At 36.0% G+C, this 20,450-nt stretch overlaps 1 protein-coding gene across 1 annotated transcript in view; it reads left to right on the top strand.

The window, feature by feature from the left end:
• The window catches only part of LOC132529084 (solute carrier organic anion transporter family member 1B3-like), a 53,361-nt gene extending 34,029 nt beyond the window's left edge, over positions 1-19,332 (top strand). The window contains exons 8-14 of the mRNA XM_060165332.1: positions 463-627; positions 2,004-2,199; positions 5,569-5,734; positions 7,920-8,104; positions 13,340-13,404; positions 17,949-18,066; positions 19,137-19,332. Coding sequence (XP_060021315.1) covers positions 463-627; positions 2,004-2,199; positions 5,569-5,734; positions 7,920-8,104; positions 13,340-13,404; positions 17,949-18,066; positions 19,137-19,332 — 1,091 coding nt within the window. The remainder of the gene's footprint in view (positions 1-462; positions 628-2,003; positions 2,200-5,568; positions 5,735-7,919; positions 8,105-13,339; positions 13,405-17,948; positions 18,067-19,136) is intronic.
• The last annotated feature ends 1,118 nt before the right edge of the window (positions 19,333-20,450 follow it).

Below are 20,450 nucleotides of genomic sequence, written 5' to 3'. Positions count from 1 at the left end.
TATATTATTAATATAATGATTATATTATTAAGTTCTAATAAAAAAGAGACATGGCATTTCATTCACTTTTGTTTCTTGAGTGCCTAGCATATTGCCTAGTACCCAATTAAAAACCAAACGTTTGTTAAATGAATGAATAAATGAACTAATGATGTTTACAGTTGTATGGTAGAATGCTAAGAATAACCAAATATGAGGCGAACAAAGCACTGACTAAAACAGCATGTATGTTTGATCCCATTTTGGAGTAAAATGAACTAATTAAATAAATATTAATGCACATATGGAAAAAATTGAAATAATTTTTTTTAAAACTGTCAGTAGGATTGCAGGGTATTCTGACTTTCTGTGCTATATATTTATGGAATTTTAAATCTTATATAAATTATATTTACAAGATTAAGATATTAATATATATGTAAGCTGCATTATAATATTTTCTTTCTTTTTATGTTTTTATAGGTTTTTTCCAGTCCTTGAAAAACATCCTTACCAATCCCCTGTATGTTATAACATTAGTTTTGACACTGCTACAAGCCAGCAGCCATATTGGAATTATTACTTATGTCTTCAAATATGTAGAACAGCAGTATGGCCAGTCAGCATCTGAGACTAGCATTTTGTTTGGTAAGACCTGTTTATGTTTGCTTGATAAATGCTATGCTACTGAGTCACTGAGCTCCAAGTGACATTTTGTTGTGAAGGCAATTTCACATTTTATTAAATATAATTTTCATTTATTTTTTTCAAATTTTATCAAATCGATGGGTCTTGTGATATCATCATTTTTCTGCATTTGAATAACACCTCATGTTAATTTTGAGGAGATGAATTCCTGAAGTGACATTATGAATGACATGTGACATGTGAAGTGACATGTGAATGGAACATGTAGATATGATATCTGCATAACTGGATCTTATAATCTAGTGCTGAGCTTCTGAGGCAAATCCTTTTGTAATATAATTATGATACTTCTATCCTTCATGGACTTTGAATCAGGACCCAGATACTTACAAAAAATAGGACATTGATGTTTCCAGGAGAAAAATCAATTTAAACACATCATTGGTATCTATATAATTCCACACAAATCTCGTATTTTAGAGAGGTTTTTTGCTGCAGTATCTGTTTCCAATGACACATGGAGACTTCTTTATGAAGGAAAGGTTTTCTCATATTATTCTTTCCCTACCCCCTGTATAATATAAGATTATTAAGAGCAGTAGAATACCTAGTACATGGCCCAGCACATTGTAGAAACCCAATATTTGATAAGTTAAGCTGAATTTATCAAGTGATATATGAATAGGTCATAAGTAAACAAGAAAAATATAATTCTGTAGGATGTGCTTATTGAACTTAAGATAAAAGTTAAAACTGTAAATTTAACTCCTAATAAAGTTCTCAGCCTAATTTTTTTGTTAGAGGGATCTTCATCTTTAATCAATCTTGGAAGACAATGAAATGGAAAAGTTATAAGAGGAATCAACTATTTTTAACATCACATATAGACCTGTTTATCATCTTAGGGTATGTGTGTGTTTAGATGAATAAAGAAGAGATATTAATTTAAGTGTTCAATTCTAAACTACTGGGCAAATTTGTAGTAAGTTTTTAAGGATGGGAACTCTTCATTTTAAGGAAATGCAAAGGATTTTAGATGGCAGGATAAAAGTCTCAGAGTCAGGAAGATGATATTTTGTTGTTGTTTTCCGGGAGGGGACAAAAAGCACCTTATAAAAACCATATGTTCAGACATACAGATATTCTTAGTCACTGACTTTTGCTACTGAGGAAACTAAAACTTCAGCATTGGCAGGAAGAAATTATTTTTATCTCCCCCACATGGTGCACTGACCCTCTACCTCCATCCTGGACTGCCAGCCTTCTATTTAAGAAGTAACAAGATAGGATGATTTTGGTTGATATACAGTGTTTCATGTGTAAAGACATTCAGAATAACCATATTTATATAATTACATTTTTTCTCTTACTTCTAGGATTCATAACCATACCAACTTTTGCATCTGGAGTGTTTACAGGAGGATATATCATTAAAAAATTCAAATTTACCTTGGTTGGAATTGCGAAATTTTCATTTTGTAGCCATATGTTGTCCTTCCTATTTCACCTATTAAATTTTGCGCTAATCTGTGAAAACAAATCAGTTGCTGGACTAACCTTGACTTATGATGGGTTTGTATATATATATCAATATACCAATAGCACAATATATAAACCATCTAATGTAAAAGAAAGTAAGGCAAACAAGGCAGATGGCAATTTTACTAAACTTTTAACTCAGAGAAATTTCAATTTACAAATTCTTAAAATGTTCATTTCTTAAGATCTCAAAAAGTTCTTTTTTTTCCTTCCTTAAAGAAAAGCCATATAGTTTGTAATAGTAATAGTTATTATTTATGGGTGCTTACAATGAGTGATGGGTACTTTTATCCCCATTTTATAGATAAGGAAAGCAAGGCTTAGAAAGATACACAGATTACGTATCTAACAATGTTAAGATTCTGACTCAGATTTGAAGGTTTTGACTCCAAAACTCTTAATCCTAACTACTATGATCTTGGGTGAATCATGAGAGAAATATAAATGACATTTTCCAAAAGTGACTGAACAATCTTTATCTGCAGTTAATTTTGATGTTTAACAATTATCTTTATAAGAAAACCAGTACACTGCACTCAATTCTCCTTTTTTGCAAGCTAATTCTGTTTCTTCTGGTATTGTCTTCATTAGCAGTAAAATTGATAAATACTCTATACATAATGGCATATTAGACCTAGAAAGCTTTTACTTTTCATTATTATCACGCATCGTGCAGTATACCTAGTACTACAGTCTCTACCCCAAATCAAGGGCAAGATTCCTGTGCAGATTTCTCATCACCTCCTGAATATAGCCAACAATTTAAGTTTAGGAATGTTCACGTTCAAGCAACAAGCAAAGATCCTTGGATCACAGTTTAGTAACCAGACTCCTTAGCACTGCTTATTGTTGGCTTTGGGCCTTGAAACTCTGGGTCTTATGAGGTGTCAATTTGAACCTGTCGAATCTTCCCACATTTGCTTACCTAAACATCATCCTATTCTTGGAGGCTTGCCAACTTAATCTTGAATTATCTCCCCATTCCCTCCTAATCCTGTTTGTTGTTGAATATTCCTATTGACCACCACTCACTCTGGTATATCAAAATACAGAGTACCTAGAACATTGAACTTTAGAGGGAAGAGAATCCTGGAGATTATGCAGCCCAACCCTCTAATATCCTCTTCCTTTGTTAGTTGAGACCCGGAGAAACTGTGGCTTGTTTGAAGTCATACAGTGACTCCAGAACGATGCTACTTCACAGCACAAGCATACAGGCTTTAACCTAAAGCCAGTTCCCTGAAACAAGCACAGTAACTGTGCTATCTATTCAAAAGAAGGCAGCTAGAGTTCTATGGGCTTTTTTCATTCAATAAAATTTCACTGAGTGCCTCCTTAAAGGTCAAAAAATTTATAGGATACCTCAGTGCCCTCATGGAACTCATAGTCTAAGTGATGGCTATTAACAGAATCAATATATTTAGCATTTATGAAATGTTAGTCACTGGGGTAAGTTTTTAGAGTATGAATTACTGTAGAGGTTCTCAGAATGTGGTCTGAGAATCTACAGGGGTCCCTGAGACTTTTGCAGATGGTCAACAAATTCTAAACTATTTTCATATTAATACCAAGATAGTATTTTTCTTTTTCATTCTCATTTTCTAATGAGTATATAGTGATATATTTTTTTCATTTTTATTTTATATTGGAGCATAGTTGAGTAACAATGTCGTGTTAGTTTCAGGTGTACAGCAAAGTGATTTAGTTATACATATACATGTATTTATTCTTTTTCAAATTCTTTCCCCATTTAGGTTATTACAGAGTATTGAACAGACTTCCCTATGCTTGTACAGAGATATTTTCTAAGGCTACAAGATATGTGATGATAATATCAGTCTGTTGGCTAAGGATATGTGTGCTTGCGCATCCTCATGTACTAAATTTTTCTTATTATTAATCTCTAGTAGAGTATGTACATCAATAAGTAGAATCCACTTGAACAAAAAACCCTTGGGGTCCTCAATACTTTTCAAGAATCGACAGGCTGCTGGGAACAGAAAGTTTGAGAACAGCTAAATTAACTTTTTTCCAAAAAAAATTCTATGAGGATTTATGACTTACAAATGGCAAATCTAATTTTAGAAAGAGTAGTCACATCGCTGTGAAGTGGCAGACCTAATGTGAACACAGGACTGTCTGATTGCAATGTCCGGACTGAGTCATTAATCATTATGATAAATCACTCCCTGTCCATCGTGTGTCCCCAAGCAGGATTAGGTATTAGATGCTTTCAGTAAAATCATTGATTACAGAATTTCTGAATCTACCTTCTTCTTTCTTCATGAAAATTACTTTCTCATTCAAAGATAATTTATCAAGATTTTTACCAAAAAAAAAAAGAATAATTTTAAAAATCTATAAGCAGAAAATTAATTATATGAATAATCCATTTAATAATTTTAGCCATATTATAAGATTATATTTTATAAATACAACGATGTTTCACAGTAAATCATTATAAACTTTGTTATGGTTTCATTAAAAAAGCATATGAAGTTTTTCTAGTCTTTCTCAACTGATTCTATCATTCTTTTTTTTTTTTTTTTGCGGTACGCGGGCCTCTCACTGCTGTGGCCTCTCCCGTTGCGGAGCACAGGCTCCGGACGCGCAGGCTCAACGGCCAGCGGCCCAGCCGCTCCATGGCATGTGGGATCTTCCCAGACCGGGGCACGAACCCGTGTCCCCTGCATCGGCAGGCAGACTCTCAACCACTGCGCCACCAGGGAAGCCTGATTCTATTATTCTTGATTTTTAAAAATTGATCCTTAAGGATTCTGCTTTGACCACGTTGAATCCTTTCCTTGTGTAGTTAAAATATAGATTTAAAAATTCAAACTAGTTAATTAACATTCACAGATTCATGAGACTTTACAGTGAGCTGGGAAGAACCTTAGTCTAATGCCATTACCCTACTGAACAGAAACCAATTCTCAGAAAACTGAAGTGATTTTTGAGGAATTTTTTGACAGAATCACAAAGACCTCTTGTCTATGTCTTACCTATCCTCTTTGGTTTCTTTTTTATGTTTTATATTTTCTACATCATAAATCATGTCTGGGTAAAGATAAAGGGTGAAAAAGTTAATAAGCACTAAAAATAAACTTTGCCATTTTGGACAAGCAAAATATCTCTATTTAATTTAAAGACAACCCTTTCCCTTATTTCTCATCTCCTTTTCGTCTCTCCTCCTTCTTTTCCTTTCCCTCACCTTCTCTTTTTGTCCTCCTCCTTCCTCCCTCTCCCCTGCTCCTCCTGCTTCTTCTTCTTCTTCTTCTTCTCCTTCTCCTTCTCCTTCTTCTTCTCCTTCTCCTTCCTCTTCTCCTTCCTCTTCTCCTTCCTCTTCTTCTTCTTTCTTCTTCTTTTCTCTCTTTCTGATATATGTCTATCATATATTTCCAGAAATAATCCAGTGGCATCTCATATAAATGTACCATTTTCTTATTGCAACTCTGACTGCAATTGTGATCAAAATCAATGGGAACCACTCTGTGGAGACAATGGAATAACTTACATATCACCTTGTTTAGCAGGATGCAAATCTTCAAGTGGCAGTAAAAAGTCTGTTGTGAGTATTATTTTTTACTTTCTTCTCCTTAATCAAAACTGCAGATTTGATTTAACTTACTTAAACTTTGATAATTACTTACCAAATGTTTCTACAACTAAGGTCACCAGTAAAAAGAAAGAAAAAGATTCCCATTATTGCCTGTCATTGTGATGGCTGTGATGTGTAAACAAAGCCTCACATAAAATCCTGCTTGAGACACAAACAGGTTTTTCTGTTGCTTGAATTCTCATGAGATTACTCCCACCTTTTCTTCTTGCGTTTATAAGACTATGACCTTTTGAAATTTAAAAACATTTATGATTTCTAGGAAGCACCTCATTTGACTAAAGGATATGATTTCCATTAGGTTGGAAGTACTTTACCCTTCAGATGCTAGGGGAATATCCTGAGCCAACCCCTTGTCAATCTAGGTGCCTTTTCAGGACAACATCTATATGCAACCTTGCATATAGATGCTGGAGAGTTTATCTTGAGGCTCAATACCCTTTTGACTTTCCAAGAAATTAATCAAGGCTTCATGCTCACTTGACTGTCCAATTTTTGGCTTCCAATTTTGATTTTTTTCAAGGTTGGCCCTTTTCCTACGCAGGATAACTTAATATTCTGCTTACCTATTGCTAACATCTCCCATAGAAGTGCCACTGTCTTCTTCACTCAAAATATCCCCTTCCATGCAAATTATGAGTTCTCCCCAATCCCCCAAGTAACTTTCAATAGCTGGGCATCAGATATGGTGTTCTCTATTCTACTTCCAATCCACTGAATAACTCACAAAGTTGGGGACCCATTTCCTGGGCCCTTTTCCTATCACCAATATTAGCAATATTATCATCTATGATCATTGCTCTCTACCACATCCTCCTGTCTTTGATTTTCAAACTTTACCATCATTTTCTTGCCCATAGTCCTACTAACTGCATTAATGAAGGTCACTGAGAACTTTTTGAAGAACCTAGATTCTTTGAAGCTGAGTCATAAATTTGCACAAAAATGGCCCAAAGACTATACTTAAAAACCCATATCTCATATGCATGGCTATAGTGCCTTTCATTGAGAGTGCCCCATTTAATCTATGGTCCCACCTTGTCCACGCGTGAAGGGCTAGAAGAGACATGATGTTAGAATCCTAAAGAGAGCTCTGTCTACTATGGAGACATCATCCTCTTAATACTTTACCATTTAGGGACCACTGCGGAGTTCTTTTACCAAATTCTTAGTAATAAGTCATCCCTTCTTAATCACTCAAAATAATGCCCTTTGTACTTAAGTTTTGTTTTATTGGCTGATAGGCTTGCTACATAAAGAATTTCTCCATACGATTCTTAGTAAAAAAAAATGTAAAGCTTGGTCATCAGATAAGTATGAATTCAAATTCTTCCCCAGTTCCTCCTTCAGTAATTGGTCTTTAGCATTAATGGGTTCAAATTTCCCTTAAACCTTAGTTTAGCCTAGACTCAGAACAGAATTTATTAAAGCCATCTAGCTACATAAACTGCCTGCCAAATTAAATTTCTAAAATCATTTGTTCCTAAATTTTCTCCAGCTGTGTTCTAACCTTTAGGGTATTCTGTTGTGTTGAACCTCTCTGGTAATGGCATCATCTATCCTATAATCTGTCATTATGCAATCAGATGTTGTATTTGCTGGCCAAAGTGGAATTCTAGCATCCATGCCTGGTCCCTTCTGCCCTGGACTTTGCCCCATTCGAATGGGTGGTTCTCGACCCAGGTTTGACCCCTCCAAAACTACGATATTTTCTGGATTCCCTAGGCAATCCTACTCAGGGAGTGTCACTAACACTCTGTAGAGATTGTTAAAGAGAGTAAGTAGGTGTGCTATAGAAAATAAAAGTGAGTGGTAGAGAAATATTTAAACACTTTATATTGATGAGAAAATAATTTACAGAGTTTCAGACATTACTTTTTTTCTATTCTTTCCTAATTTTTAATTTAGGGATGTATGAAAAGTTAATAGTAAATTACATTTTCTTGTCTATAAAGGAATCCAGGAAACTATTTTGCCTTTCAATTCTTAAACAACTGTATTGTTAGAATGTTTTCTTTAAAAACTGTAAATATTTTAGCTTAGATGAGTGAGATGTCTTTAAATAGAATAGAATATATTTATAGCCCAGTCATATTTTGTAAATATATTCTGTCATATTTCAAAAACTATTTTTCAGATGTTTCATAACTGTAGTTGTGTGGAAGTAAATGGTTTCCAGAGCAGAAATAACTCAATGAAGTTGGGTGAATGCCCCAAAAATGATCAATGTACAAGAAAATTTTATGTTTATATAGTAGTGCAAATATTTATCTTTTTTTCTTCTGCATTGGGAAGCACCTCAAATATCATGCTGGTTTTTAAGTGAGTATTACTTTTTAAAAGCATTTTTACATAGACTATAAACACACCTAATAATGTGCATATTTTTCCATAATATATTTGGAACCCCAATTCATATTTTGTTACATTTAAATTTTCTAAGAGTGCATTTTCTTAGGATTACTGTGATATTTCACTGCCATGATTAATAATAATTTTGCCTTGACCTTTGCCACTACAAAATCTAGATTCCGTACTTTCTCCTCTTAATGAGAATTTTAAGACAGAGACTGATCGACAACTGCCTCAATGTGAAAGAATCCCCGTTGTGATTCTAAAAGAACTTCTCATTTTGAGATGCCTTATACCCTGTTGGGCCTGTCAGAGTGAATCACCTATTGATTCCATTGAAAAAAAAAAATTGGGGACCCAGATCACATAATATAAACAGTCTATGATATTCCAAAGTTTTTAATCCTAGGTAAAAGAATGGCTTTTGACCTAGTCTCTCAAATACCCTCATAGAGAAAAGAAAAATACATGAGCAATATTCGTTCTTTTCTTCACTGATTAGACAAATATTTAAACCACACTTGGTGAAGAATACTCCATGGTGAATAAAACAGATAAAGTACCTGTTCTCATACAGTTTAGAGTATAACAGGAAAGACTTATGTAAGGCAAATAAGCTTAAAAATAAACACATAATTACAAACTGTCGTTAGTACTACTAAGAAAAAAAGAGTGCTATTAAAGGGAATAAAAAGGAAAAACAAATTTAGGATTGAGGTGAGGAGCTGTGAGGAAGAGGACTCAGAAAATACTTCTCAAAAACAGTGACACAATCTAAAGGTCTAGAGGGTATGTTAAAGTTAGCAAGTGAAGAACTTTACAGGGAGAGGGGCTATATGCCAATGCTTCAAGGCAGGAAAGAACTGATGTGTTTGAGGAGTGAACAGAAGCCAGTTGGTTGGAACATACTGAGTGAGACAGATGGCACAAGGTAAGACTGCAGGGTTAGGAAGGGAGTAGGTAATACAAGGCCTGTTGGTGAAGTTAATCATTCAATCACCTAAAAGTGAAAGCATGTAAAGACTTGCATGTAGGTATTAAAATATATATGTGTAAATATGGTGATCTGGGTTAACCTCTAGTTATACTTTTAAGACATAAGTAGTTAGCAACAGGTTCACGGTCAGCCAACAGCATGACTTAGAAGGGAAAGAAAACAAATATATTAATGTTTTTTAAAATGAGTATAAAGCTATAAACTGAGACTACAGTTGTTTAAATTCCACAATGACCCTTAAATCTTGTCAAATTATTTATACTAATTTATTCCACAGATAAAGCTCTACCTTACCATAAAATACTGTCTACTCAAAAGGAGAAGCTTTCCATATTTGCCAAATTACAGATTCATTAAATTACAGGAAGTTGTCTCAAAACTCCAAATTAGCTTGCATCTCAACAAGTCTTGGCTTCTTAATTTAAAATTTTTCATGAGGAGAACGAGAATTTTAGAGAAAACTGTTACAACATTGATGATAATTTTATCTTAATAAGAAAGTGATAAGATCAACATTACCATTTATCAAAAACATTTATTGATTTCTCACATCAACATTTATTGATTTCTCACATCAACATTATTGATTTCTCTTCGATTTTATTGAAAGAGAACTTTTGTGAGGCAGACTGTGGAATAAAAATATAAACTTCAGTCTATTAATGATTCCCCAATGCTTACATCATAAGGCTATTATTAAAACTAGACTAAGCAGGAGTGTTGATATTTACACATTCAGTATATATGTTAGGCACGGTTCTAGGGGCCACGGATGGAACTGTGAACAAAAGTGATAAGGGCTCTCCTTTCACTAGCTTTCATTGGGGTGAGGGATGGGAGAGTGGATGGGTGTAGGAGAAGAAACAATAAATAAATAAGCATGTAAATACACAAAAAAAAGAAGTATTAAGCATTAGGAAGAAAAAATCAGAGTAAAAGTATAGAAAAGGTAATAAAATTTTAATGCTTGGAAATACAGATGACAGGAATAAGGAAGGAATTCTTGTACTATTCTTGCAACTTTTCTGCAAGAATAATTAATTTCAAAAACTTTTTTCAAAATAATTTCAAAAGCATTTTTTTACAACACTGTTTTAAAGAAATGGTAGTTTCAGACTGTTCCCTCCCAAGAATTTGAAAGCTCAACCAACTCTGTGAATCTTTAAAAATTGGACAGGAGTTATAGAAGACGACTCATCATAAGAGCCCCTTTCATCTTAGTAAAAGCCACCCTCTCTGCAAGAATAGTTAAGTTTTGAAGAAATCCACATATTATAGAATAATTGAGGCTAAAGCTATGATCTGGATGTGCATGATAAACAACCTACTTCACTTCTACAAAGTGTGGTTAGTCTACCAAGTGCATTTCTGGGGATTTTATTCAATCACCTGTCTGAGCCATTGAAAGAGACGGATCACCAAACTAGACCACGACATTCCATGAGCATCTGAACCTCCAGCCTCACTAGGTCAACGGCCTGCATCTCCAGTAAAATGCAATTAGCTAATCACCATGCATCCAAAAAAATTAAACATTAAGAAGCCTAACAGCCAAGTCTACAGTACATTGCTCAGGCCCTTGGCAGAGCCCTCCATCACTAAATTCTGGTGAGGAAGGAGGCGCACTGCATCTTCACTATCTAGGGTTTTAATTACCCTCTGTCTCTGTAAATCGCAATGGCAGGGTCTGCTTTAGGATCCCCATTCCACTGTCACCACAGCCTGACTTGATGTTCCCCCAGTGTGGGAAAGGGGAGACCATAGATGAGAATAACCTGATGAGGAAAAAAGAAAGGAAAAAAGAAAAGCAAAGAAAGAAGAGGGGGTGGAGAAGCAGTACTAATTCAGATACCTTCCATTGAAAGTCATTTGATGAGACCTGAATAAAGATTGAGGGTACAAATCATGCAGATATGAACAGGTGAAGAGCAATCCAGGGAAGGTAGCAGTGGAGGTAAAAGTCCTGAGGTGGAACATACTTGACATGTACAAGACCAGGAGGACTGTACCAAGAAGAAAGAGGTAAGAAATACAATGAGAGAGCAGGCATGGTGCAGAGAGCACAGACCCTATGGATCACAGTAAAGACTTTGGAGTTTACTCTCATTGTATTAAGAAGCCAGCAGAGAGATCTGAGCAGTAGAATTATACAACTATCTTATCCAATTAGAAGATCACTGGCTGTTGGGTGGAAAATATGTCTTTGGGAGGCAAGAACAGAATCAGAGGAAACAGAAGGCTATGATAGGAGGTGCTTTTTGTGGAGAATCCATCCTGAGAAATGTTGATCAAAATACAGAGCTGATCACTGTCAGATTGAGGTAGGACTCATGCTGCAGTGACCAATACTTTACATGATAAAAATGTGTGTGTGTGTGTGTGTGTGTGTGTGTTGAGAGTGTGCATGTAAGTATGAGCATGAGGGTCTGTAAGTGTGCATCCATGTGAATGTAGGAGTGTGTGTGATTGTCACTCTATATGTGTGTATGTGTGTTGTGTGTCATTATATCACATAAGTCTATCATTTCCACTGAGTTGTCTAAGATTTCAAGTTCCCTTTCAGGAAGATATTATCACTATCCCCACTTCCGCTCAATTCTCCTACACACTAGCCCTCTCCCTGGGTAAAAATACAAGTTGATAACAAACATCTCAATTTTGCCTCTATTGCATCCAGCTTGTAAGCCAAATACACCCTTTAAAAAATCAACTGCAATGAAAAGTGACACTTCAGGCACTTGTCACAGAAAATTCAACCAGGAACAAACTGCATTCTCTCTCTTCCCAAAAGCCCTTTTAAGAAATCTGATTATTTGAGAGAGACAGCTAACTGGACTAGTTAGCTGTCATGGCTGATTCCCTCATGACAATTTCCTCAGGGAAGAACTCACCTCTTTGAATAACATGACCTCATCTACTTACTGGCATGGCTTCACTGCCCTCAAGCAGTGTTTTGTGTCCTCAGCTCCGCTAGTGGAAGTGTCCCTGCCTTTTGCAAAAGCAGAGGAAAAACCCTTTCCATTCATTTTCTTTCTTAATACATAACTCTGCTGTGTTTAATTTTTATTATGCTATGTTTAATTTTTTATCCTGTTTACTTTTATAAGCTTTCTTGAATACTTTTGAGAATCTCACTCAAGGGTAGCTCTCCTACAAGGCTTAAAGGGCAATTTTGTGTAAAGAAAATTGAGGTTTAGAGGGCTAGCTTATTACATTGTATCCTCACAACACCCAAGATAAGACTACTTAGCAGATAAGGAAACTGAGGCTAAGAGAGGCTGAATGACTTATCTAAGGCATTTAGTTACTATAAACATGATTTATCTCTTTATATCAATAACAAAGACTAGCATAGAGTCTCCTAGGAGGCACATGGCAAATGTTTGTTGAATGACTAAATTTACTTATCTCTGAACACATACAGTCATTCAAGAAAAAAAATAAACCTTTGTATCAGTTAATTCAATATTTCGCTAAAAACAGAACTTCTGAGCCTCAGTCACCCTCCCCCATCTCGCCACTACAGTCAGATAATTTATTTTGCTTGATATGTATTAAGTTATTACAGAGTTGGTTGTATCATCAGCTCATTGAACACAGAAATATGGAATTGTGGAAATAACTTTCTAAATGCAAAAGTGAGTTAAATTTTGAGAGGATACAAGTGTATTTGCTACCTTTAAAATGACATTTAAATACACTAGGCAGTAGAATACAGATATCTTTTTTGACCTTCCTGGTTATATTATGTAGTTTATGAATCATATTAGTCAACTTTTCTGTTAAGAGCAATGATAGAAATGAAGTAGTAAAAAGAGTTCTGCTCAGACCAAGACCTACATAAAAGTATTTGCTCTCTCATATGGCAGGTGTCAACTGAATAGATCACATGAAATCACTGTCTTCATAGATATCATAAAGTCTATTCCAACCACTATCTCAGGATTTCCTAAGGATCAAATGTGGAAATGTTTGTAAAACTGTCTTGAAATTGTAACACATTGAATAAGTAAAGAAATAAGAACTGTTAATATCATTCAGATGTTTGCCTTCTAAAACAACTGAAAATATAAGTTTAAATAATATCTGCTCTTCACTTGAGGATTTTCTTTAGATCATGAAGAACAACACTGAGAAATGCTTTAATATTTAGCTCAATCTGGTATTTTAGAGATGCTTAATGTTGCTTTGCCTTTATCTTATTTCAGAAATGTTGAACCTGAACTGAAATCACTTGCCATGGGTTTCCATTCACTAACTATTCGAACACTAGGTATGATAAATATGTAGATGATAAGTTCCAGGTATAAATTTTCATGTCAAAGCTCAAAGACTGAATGTAACTGATTTCCAATTATCAGAAAGTTTCTTTAAAAAGGTATAAGTAAAATATCATTTTAATGTTTGTGGTAAATGAAAAATAATGAGATAAAGGAGAACTAAATGACCTAAAAGAGAATTTCATTGTCAGTTCTATTTAGAATCAATCTGTAAGAAAAAGGCATCATCATAGTTGTATTATATCCTTTCTAAAACAAAGATCAGTGGTCTCCAAGAATTTAATTTAAGACTTAGGAATATTTCTTCCCATATGCAGAGTGCAGGACCTTCCTTCTATGCTGAGGGGCGTAATGCCCAAAACAGCTCAGGAGACCTGGGAGATTGTGCAAAACAACAGATGAGGACTTTCACAGTCCCTCAGACTAGTTCTCTAAGGCTGGGGCAGATAACCTTTAACAGAAATTTAAAATGCAGAAGGGAATGGGTGTTACTGAACTCAGGTCTGGCTGTTCCCTGTACAAAAGCCAATATTTGAGAGGCAAGTGTTGGTAGAAAGGAAAGTTGCTTTAATCAGAAAAGCCAGCAATCTAGGGAGAAGGCAGACTCATCCCAAAACCATCTCTGAAGATTCTGCCCAGCCATGATAGTTTTTAAAGGGAAAAAGGGGAAATAATCTCAGTTAATTATTAAGGTAGGAGGTCAGATTCCTCATCATTTTTTCACTTCATGCAGACTTGCTGACTACTCCTGATCTTCCTTTGAATGCTATCTTGCCCGTGTGGTCTGCTTGCAAGTTTGCTAAGGGGGCACTGGGGATAGAGAGTCAATCATTTTTAATTACTTAATTCTTCATTCCTACTTCTTTTAATCTAGGAAAAGAATCAACAGGTTAGGCAACGCATGGTGTGCATTAAGTAGAGCACAAGTCAGGAGTTAGGTTAAATGTTACCTAGTGATCTGATTTTTATAATTAAGGTTTAAGGGGAACAGAAATAGACAAACAGAAAAGGAGCAAAAGAGCTGCTTGTCAGACATCATTCCATTCCATGGGATTAGGGATGAAAGTCCATCTTCTATAATTTCATGCTGACATAGGGCATTGTATTCTTAAAGTGGAAGATGTCGACATGGATCTGTAGTATCTTTTTGCTGATAATTTTAGATGCCCACCTACATATACAGGCAGAGTAAACTACAATTATTTTGATGCCCACAAAATATAGATTATCATGAGCAATAATGTTAATCCCATTATCTGAAGCCAGTTCTTGGAATTGTGCTAGCCATAGATGGAGCAGCTTATGGCATGGCTACAGGCTGGTCATTAGGCGGTTAGCTTTTTCTCTTTGGTGGCAGTTATGGTATCTGCAACACAACTCAGGGATGTACATCAGACACTGGAAAGATTCTGTGACTCTGCTGTCCTAATCATTAACTGCTTGAGCTTGCTCTTTTGTGACTCAGGAAGGCCTGGGAGACTTCATCTTTTCTACAAAGAAGAGGCAGGCGACATGGAGGGACCTTTGTACTTGCAGGGGCCCACAGGGTTCTGCTTGGTTTCATGGGAACTAAAATTTTAGAACTGAGCATCTTAGAATGGGGAGTGCTCTGAATGAGAGAAAGCTCAGGAAGTTGTGTTTTGTTGTTGCTGTCAAATAGTAATACTATAGAATCTAGAGGCTAAAGGCCTATTTCTAAATATTCAGATGAGGTGATTAGTACAAGATTTAGAAAATTATCCTTTTCCCTTTGTTGCCATTTGCCATTTATACCATACAGTTTCCTGTTGGTAGCTTAACAACTTCTAACCTAACCCCTGTGCTACTGCTTTTTAAGACCTGTTAACATTATATGCTTATTCCTGGGAAGTAGGAAAAGGACATGATTGCTCTAGGAATTGGGGTAGGCAACTGATCATGGCCGGGAGGCAACCACCGATGGCTGAAAGAAAAGGAAATGGGAGGGCGTCAATCCTTGGGACTCTTGCAAGCAAAAGAAAGAAGCATAACTATGGCCAAGTTACAATGGAGCAGGTGTCCAACAAGTATATTTGGGAGAAAATCACAGATCCTCAAAGGTAAAAGGAGAAAATATAAAAGGTATGGGAGAGAAGGAGAAGATGGAGGTACTGTAGGATAAGGGCTGTGAGTGAGCTACAAAGTGCTAAGAGTTCTAAAGAGGACAGTTATTTCCAGCTGGCAGGAATAGTGCAAACTTTATGGAAGAGGATCATATAGTTGGAATCATACCGTAAGTAGTTTTTCAGACTGCCTTCTTTCAGTTAGCTATGTGCATTAAAGTTTCTACCTTGTCTTTTGTAGCTCTCTGTCCAATCCTGGCAGTTCCTCTAGATCCAATGGAGATGCCTCACTCCTAGAATCTAAGCTATAGAAGTTAGCAGATAGAAAGAGAATTTGGGGAGCTAGTATTCCTTCTGATATGCCGAAATGAGATTGAGAATAGAAGAAGTTCCTCTAGAGACGTAAAAAAAAAAAAAAGGAATTTTGCTATTCTGATTTTGAGCATCCTATTTTGATACGTCCAGTATATGGCCCAATGGAATCTAACTCTTCTAGGGGAGAAATACATACTGAGGACCAAATGTCCAGTCACAAACAACTGTCTGAATACAATGTAAATTGTGGAAGGTATATTAAACTGAAACAGGTATTTGGAAAACAAGTTATCTGAAGTTTTAAATTTTCAATAATATAAGACCAAGTTTGTTACCTGAAACATTTAATTCATTAAGTTTGATCAAACCAGTGCTATTTTTATATAAGAAAAATAAATTGTTGGCACATAGTTTTCATTTTTCAAAGGAATGGCTTAGATTTGTAGAAACCTGTGAATTCCTAATCCAGTTTCTCAGTAACAGTTTTCCTCAAGATATATTCGCCTCAGACACCAGTTCCTTGACATTCTAAGATTTCTCACTCTCAGAAAATTGAGACTGATTACAAGTAAATGAAATTGGCAAAACTGTAAACTATGAATCACTACCATTTTTATGTAACAATATAAAATTGGAAAATTAGCATATCTATAAAATCTGGTCAAGTTACTAATGCTTAGAATTAGGAGTCAATGTCAGAGTTTATTAAAATAGCAGTAAAAGCAGATGGGCCCTTCTGCTATAAGACAACATGTGAGTTCCTGAAAATCCTCAAATTCTGCAAAATCATACACTACAAATAAAAACTGGGTTAGGTACAGGCCACTGAAGAGACCTAGGCATCATTATGATCAGAACATCAACAGAAGCAAAATTCAGCACCACAGGCCCTTGGACAGCCCAGGCTGCTTCAGGAGGTATTAAAAATGAATACAATCGGGCTTCCCTGGTGGCACAGTGGTTGAGAGTCCGCCTGCCGATGCAGGGGACACGGGTTCGTGCCCCGGTCCGGTTGGATCCCGTGTGCCGCAGGGTGGCTGGGCCCGTGAGCCATGGCCACTGAGCCTGCACGTCCAGAGCCTGTGCTCCACAATGGGAGAGGCCACAACAGTGAGAGGCCCGCGTACTGCAAAAAAAAAAAAAAAAAGAACACAATCAATGGAGAGAAAATGCTTCATGACTCCAAGAAGGTGGGAGTGGAGCCCTGAGGCCAAAAAAAAAAGCACAGCCTACCAGGAGCCTAGCACTCAGTGAAGCTGGGCCTGTGCTTCTCTGGGGAGGAAGTCCTAGTGTTGGCATTCACCTTTTTTTTTTTTTAAGATTTTTTTTTTAGATGTTGGGGGTAGGAGTTTATTAATTAATTAATTAATTTTTGCTGTGTTGGGTCTTCGTTTCTGTGTGAGGGCTTTCTCTAGTTGTGGCAAGCGGGGGCCACTCTTCATCGCGGTGCACGGGGCTCTCGCTATCGCGGCCTCTCTTGTTGTGGAGCACAGGCTCCAGACGCGCAGGCTCAGTAGTTGCGGCTCACGGGCCTAGTTGCTCCGTGGCATATTGGATCCTCCCAGACCAGGGCTCGAACCTGTGTCCCCTGCATTAGCAGGCAGATTCTCAACCACTGTGCCACCAGGGAAGCCCCCACCTTTTAATTTACTTAAAAATAGAGTTGAAAAATCTCTTGCCTTTGCAGCAATTGAACTGAGAGATTTTCCCTTTCCCTGTGAAGTTATAACTCTACTCCTGCTATTCTAGCTGTCCTTCCTTGCCTAAGAAAAATTACATATGAACCAATATAACTTCTATGTTTTACTGACAACATTCTCCTTTTTACCAACCAGGCTTAAGTTAATTGGCATTATAAGAAGAACAATGTACAGGCATATAATCTTCCTTCTTCCCTATATGTGTTGGCATGGTGAGGGTAGATAAAAGATGTCTACGCTATTGTATGTGATTTGAGCTTTGGAGATTCCTCATAATCTTGATTCTTGAGTAGAGTTAGGCCAAATCAATGGACAAGTGCTCCAAAATTTTTTTTTTCAAAATTTTTAATTTCTACATAATCCAAATATATCAGTGTGGAATATCACTTTTTCCTTTGAAATATGTTCCTTGGGTTGACATCTTCTCATCTTATGTTGCAGGAGGAATTCCAGCTCCTATATATTTTGGGGCTCTGATTGATAGAGCTTGTATGAAGTGGTCTGTCAACAATTATGGGAAGCAAGGGTCTTGTCGGATATACAATTCCACATTATATGGGTAAGTTGTCATAAATATATTTCATTAATTGATTTTTTCCTTTGACTATGTTAATTACTAAAGAATGAGATATTTTCAGTGTAATAATAATATTAGGAATTATAGCTACCATTTAATAAACTTTGTAAACAACTCAAGGTTATAGAATTAATTCCATTCAGTTAAACCTAATAATTGTTCAAAGTATCTTTTGCATAAAGCTTCTCAACATTTAGTTAATAATGTTATTAGTTAATAATGTTATGAGGCGACTGCTTCTCAACGTACCAGGTAAGTGGTCATCAATCTTTCCTGCTCATTATAATCACCTGAGGAGCTTTAAAAAATATTAATTTATTTTTTTCCTTTTTTTTTTTTTTTGGCTGTGCCATGCAGCTTGCAGGATCTTAGTTCCCCAACCAGGGATTGAACCCGCACCTTTAGCAGTAAAAACATGGAGTCCTAACCACTGGACCACCAGGGAATTCCCCCAAAATGCTAACTTCTATTTTGAAATACTTATTTCAATTTTGATTTAATTGGTCAGGGGGTGTGGCCTGGGGAATGGGAGTTTTAAAATCTCCTTAGGTGATTCTTATGTTCAATCAAAGCTGAGAATCCTTGGACTAGACCATGTGTACTAGGTAATTTTATGTGGCTTTGTGAAAAATTTTCAGTAGACCACAGGGCAGGGCTTCGTAGACAGCAAGCCTATAAGGTAAACACTGGCTCCTGGTTCAATATAAATGGATTCAATCTGATTATCTCACAGTCAGTTCATTTCCTTTATAATCTGTTCTCATTACACATGAATTAATCTGTCTCTGAGAAAGTTAAACATTCCAAATATACCTTATTTTACGGATAGCACTTGGGCAGATCGTGAACCATCCTTAGTTTCTGTGGGTTAATAGTCCTTTAAAAATAATCACAAACTTCTTATGCGCCAATCAAAAGAATCACTGAAATTGCTACTTCAATGTTTTTATGTAAGATTTCAAACATCATTTTTTAAAGGCCTTCTGCATACTGCAGAGCAACACTGTAAAGTGTTTTCCAAGTAAAAACTGACTTTTTTTCTCTTTTCACAGAAATACTTTCTTTGGCTTGACTACAGGCTTAAAACTCCCAGCTCTTGTTTTATATGTTGTATTAATTTCTGTTATGAAGAAAAAATATCAAGGAAAAGATATCAAGACATCAGAAAATGAAAGAAAATCCGTGAACGAAGCGAACTTAGAACCGTTAAGTAGTGATACCGCAGTGGACCGTGAAACACATATTTAAGGGGAGAAAAAAATTCTTCTGCTGCTGTGTTTTCAACTAACATTGTATTAATTGAGTAGGATGTTATTTCTGAGCAGTTCCTGGTCCCTTCACTGACAATTTTCACATTCTATACTAATGATGGAACAATGAATCACCTATGAATTTATGACAATGAAACAAACTATAAATGGGAAAAAATGGGAGTATTCATTGTTAGGGTGTGGCTATGCGTTTGTGGTTAAGATTAGAATATATGATCTATACAAATTTAAAGTGAAAGGTATGGTTAATATGTAATAGAAGAAAATGTATTTGCTCAGGTAATTGTAACGCAATAAAACCGGTGACTAGAAGATAGGTAGAGGTGAAAAAGGAAGAGAGAAATTAATAGTCTAAATAAGAAGAAAAGCTTAATACCTTTCTTTTTAAAACAAGAACCAAAACCAGTTTGGACTATGTTACTCAAGCCTAAAGTCTAGTATGATGGAGGGCTTATGCTATCGTGACATCTGTCATTCATGTGTTAAGTCATATATTTCCCAGACCTTATTAATTTCTAATTTGACTAGCAGCACTTGATACATCTTCTTCCAACCTCTCATTAAAATACTGCTGAAGAAATAGAATAGAAAATTTCCAAGCTGCAACTGTCAGACAACATATTACAGAATGTGTTAAGTTTCTTTCAAGCCCATGGATATGGATTAAGAAACGCTGACATTAACCTGAGAAAGCAAAGCCCATTTAAAAGATGTGTCTTCATTTTGTTTGTCTGCTCTCTGGCAGAAATGGAGTCTGCACCAAATCATTTACCAACCCTCTCTCAATTGCATGGCTTTTTGTGTGTTTCTGTTTGGTGCACAGAGATCTTTCACACCCTCACAAGTAGGATAAGAAGTAGAGTGAATGAGAACAAATATTTGAATACTGCATTTGCTAGTGATGGCAGCTTTATTATAGGGAATGCTAGAAGTTGTAGTTTTTATTCTGAATAGCAAAAAAAAAAAAAAAAGCGGGTCATCAGAATCAACTGTGAAACACTTTTTTAAAAGAAACCACAATCATACACCCACATGAGATTCTGATTCAAAACATTTGTGATACAGCCAGGACATCTCCTTTAAAAAAAAATTCAC

The sequence above is a fragment of the Lagenorhynchus albirostris genome, chromosome 11 (genome assembly GCF_949774975.1).
Source record: "Lagenorhynchus albirostris chromosome 11, mLagAlb1.1, whole genome shotgun sequence".
Lineage (NCBI taxonomy): Eukaryota > Metazoa > Chordata > Mammalia > Artiodactyla > Delphinidae > Lagenorhynchus > Lagenorhynchus albirostris.
Note: the sequence above shows the minus strand (reverse complement) of the source record. Positions and strands in the feature narration are given on the sequence as shown.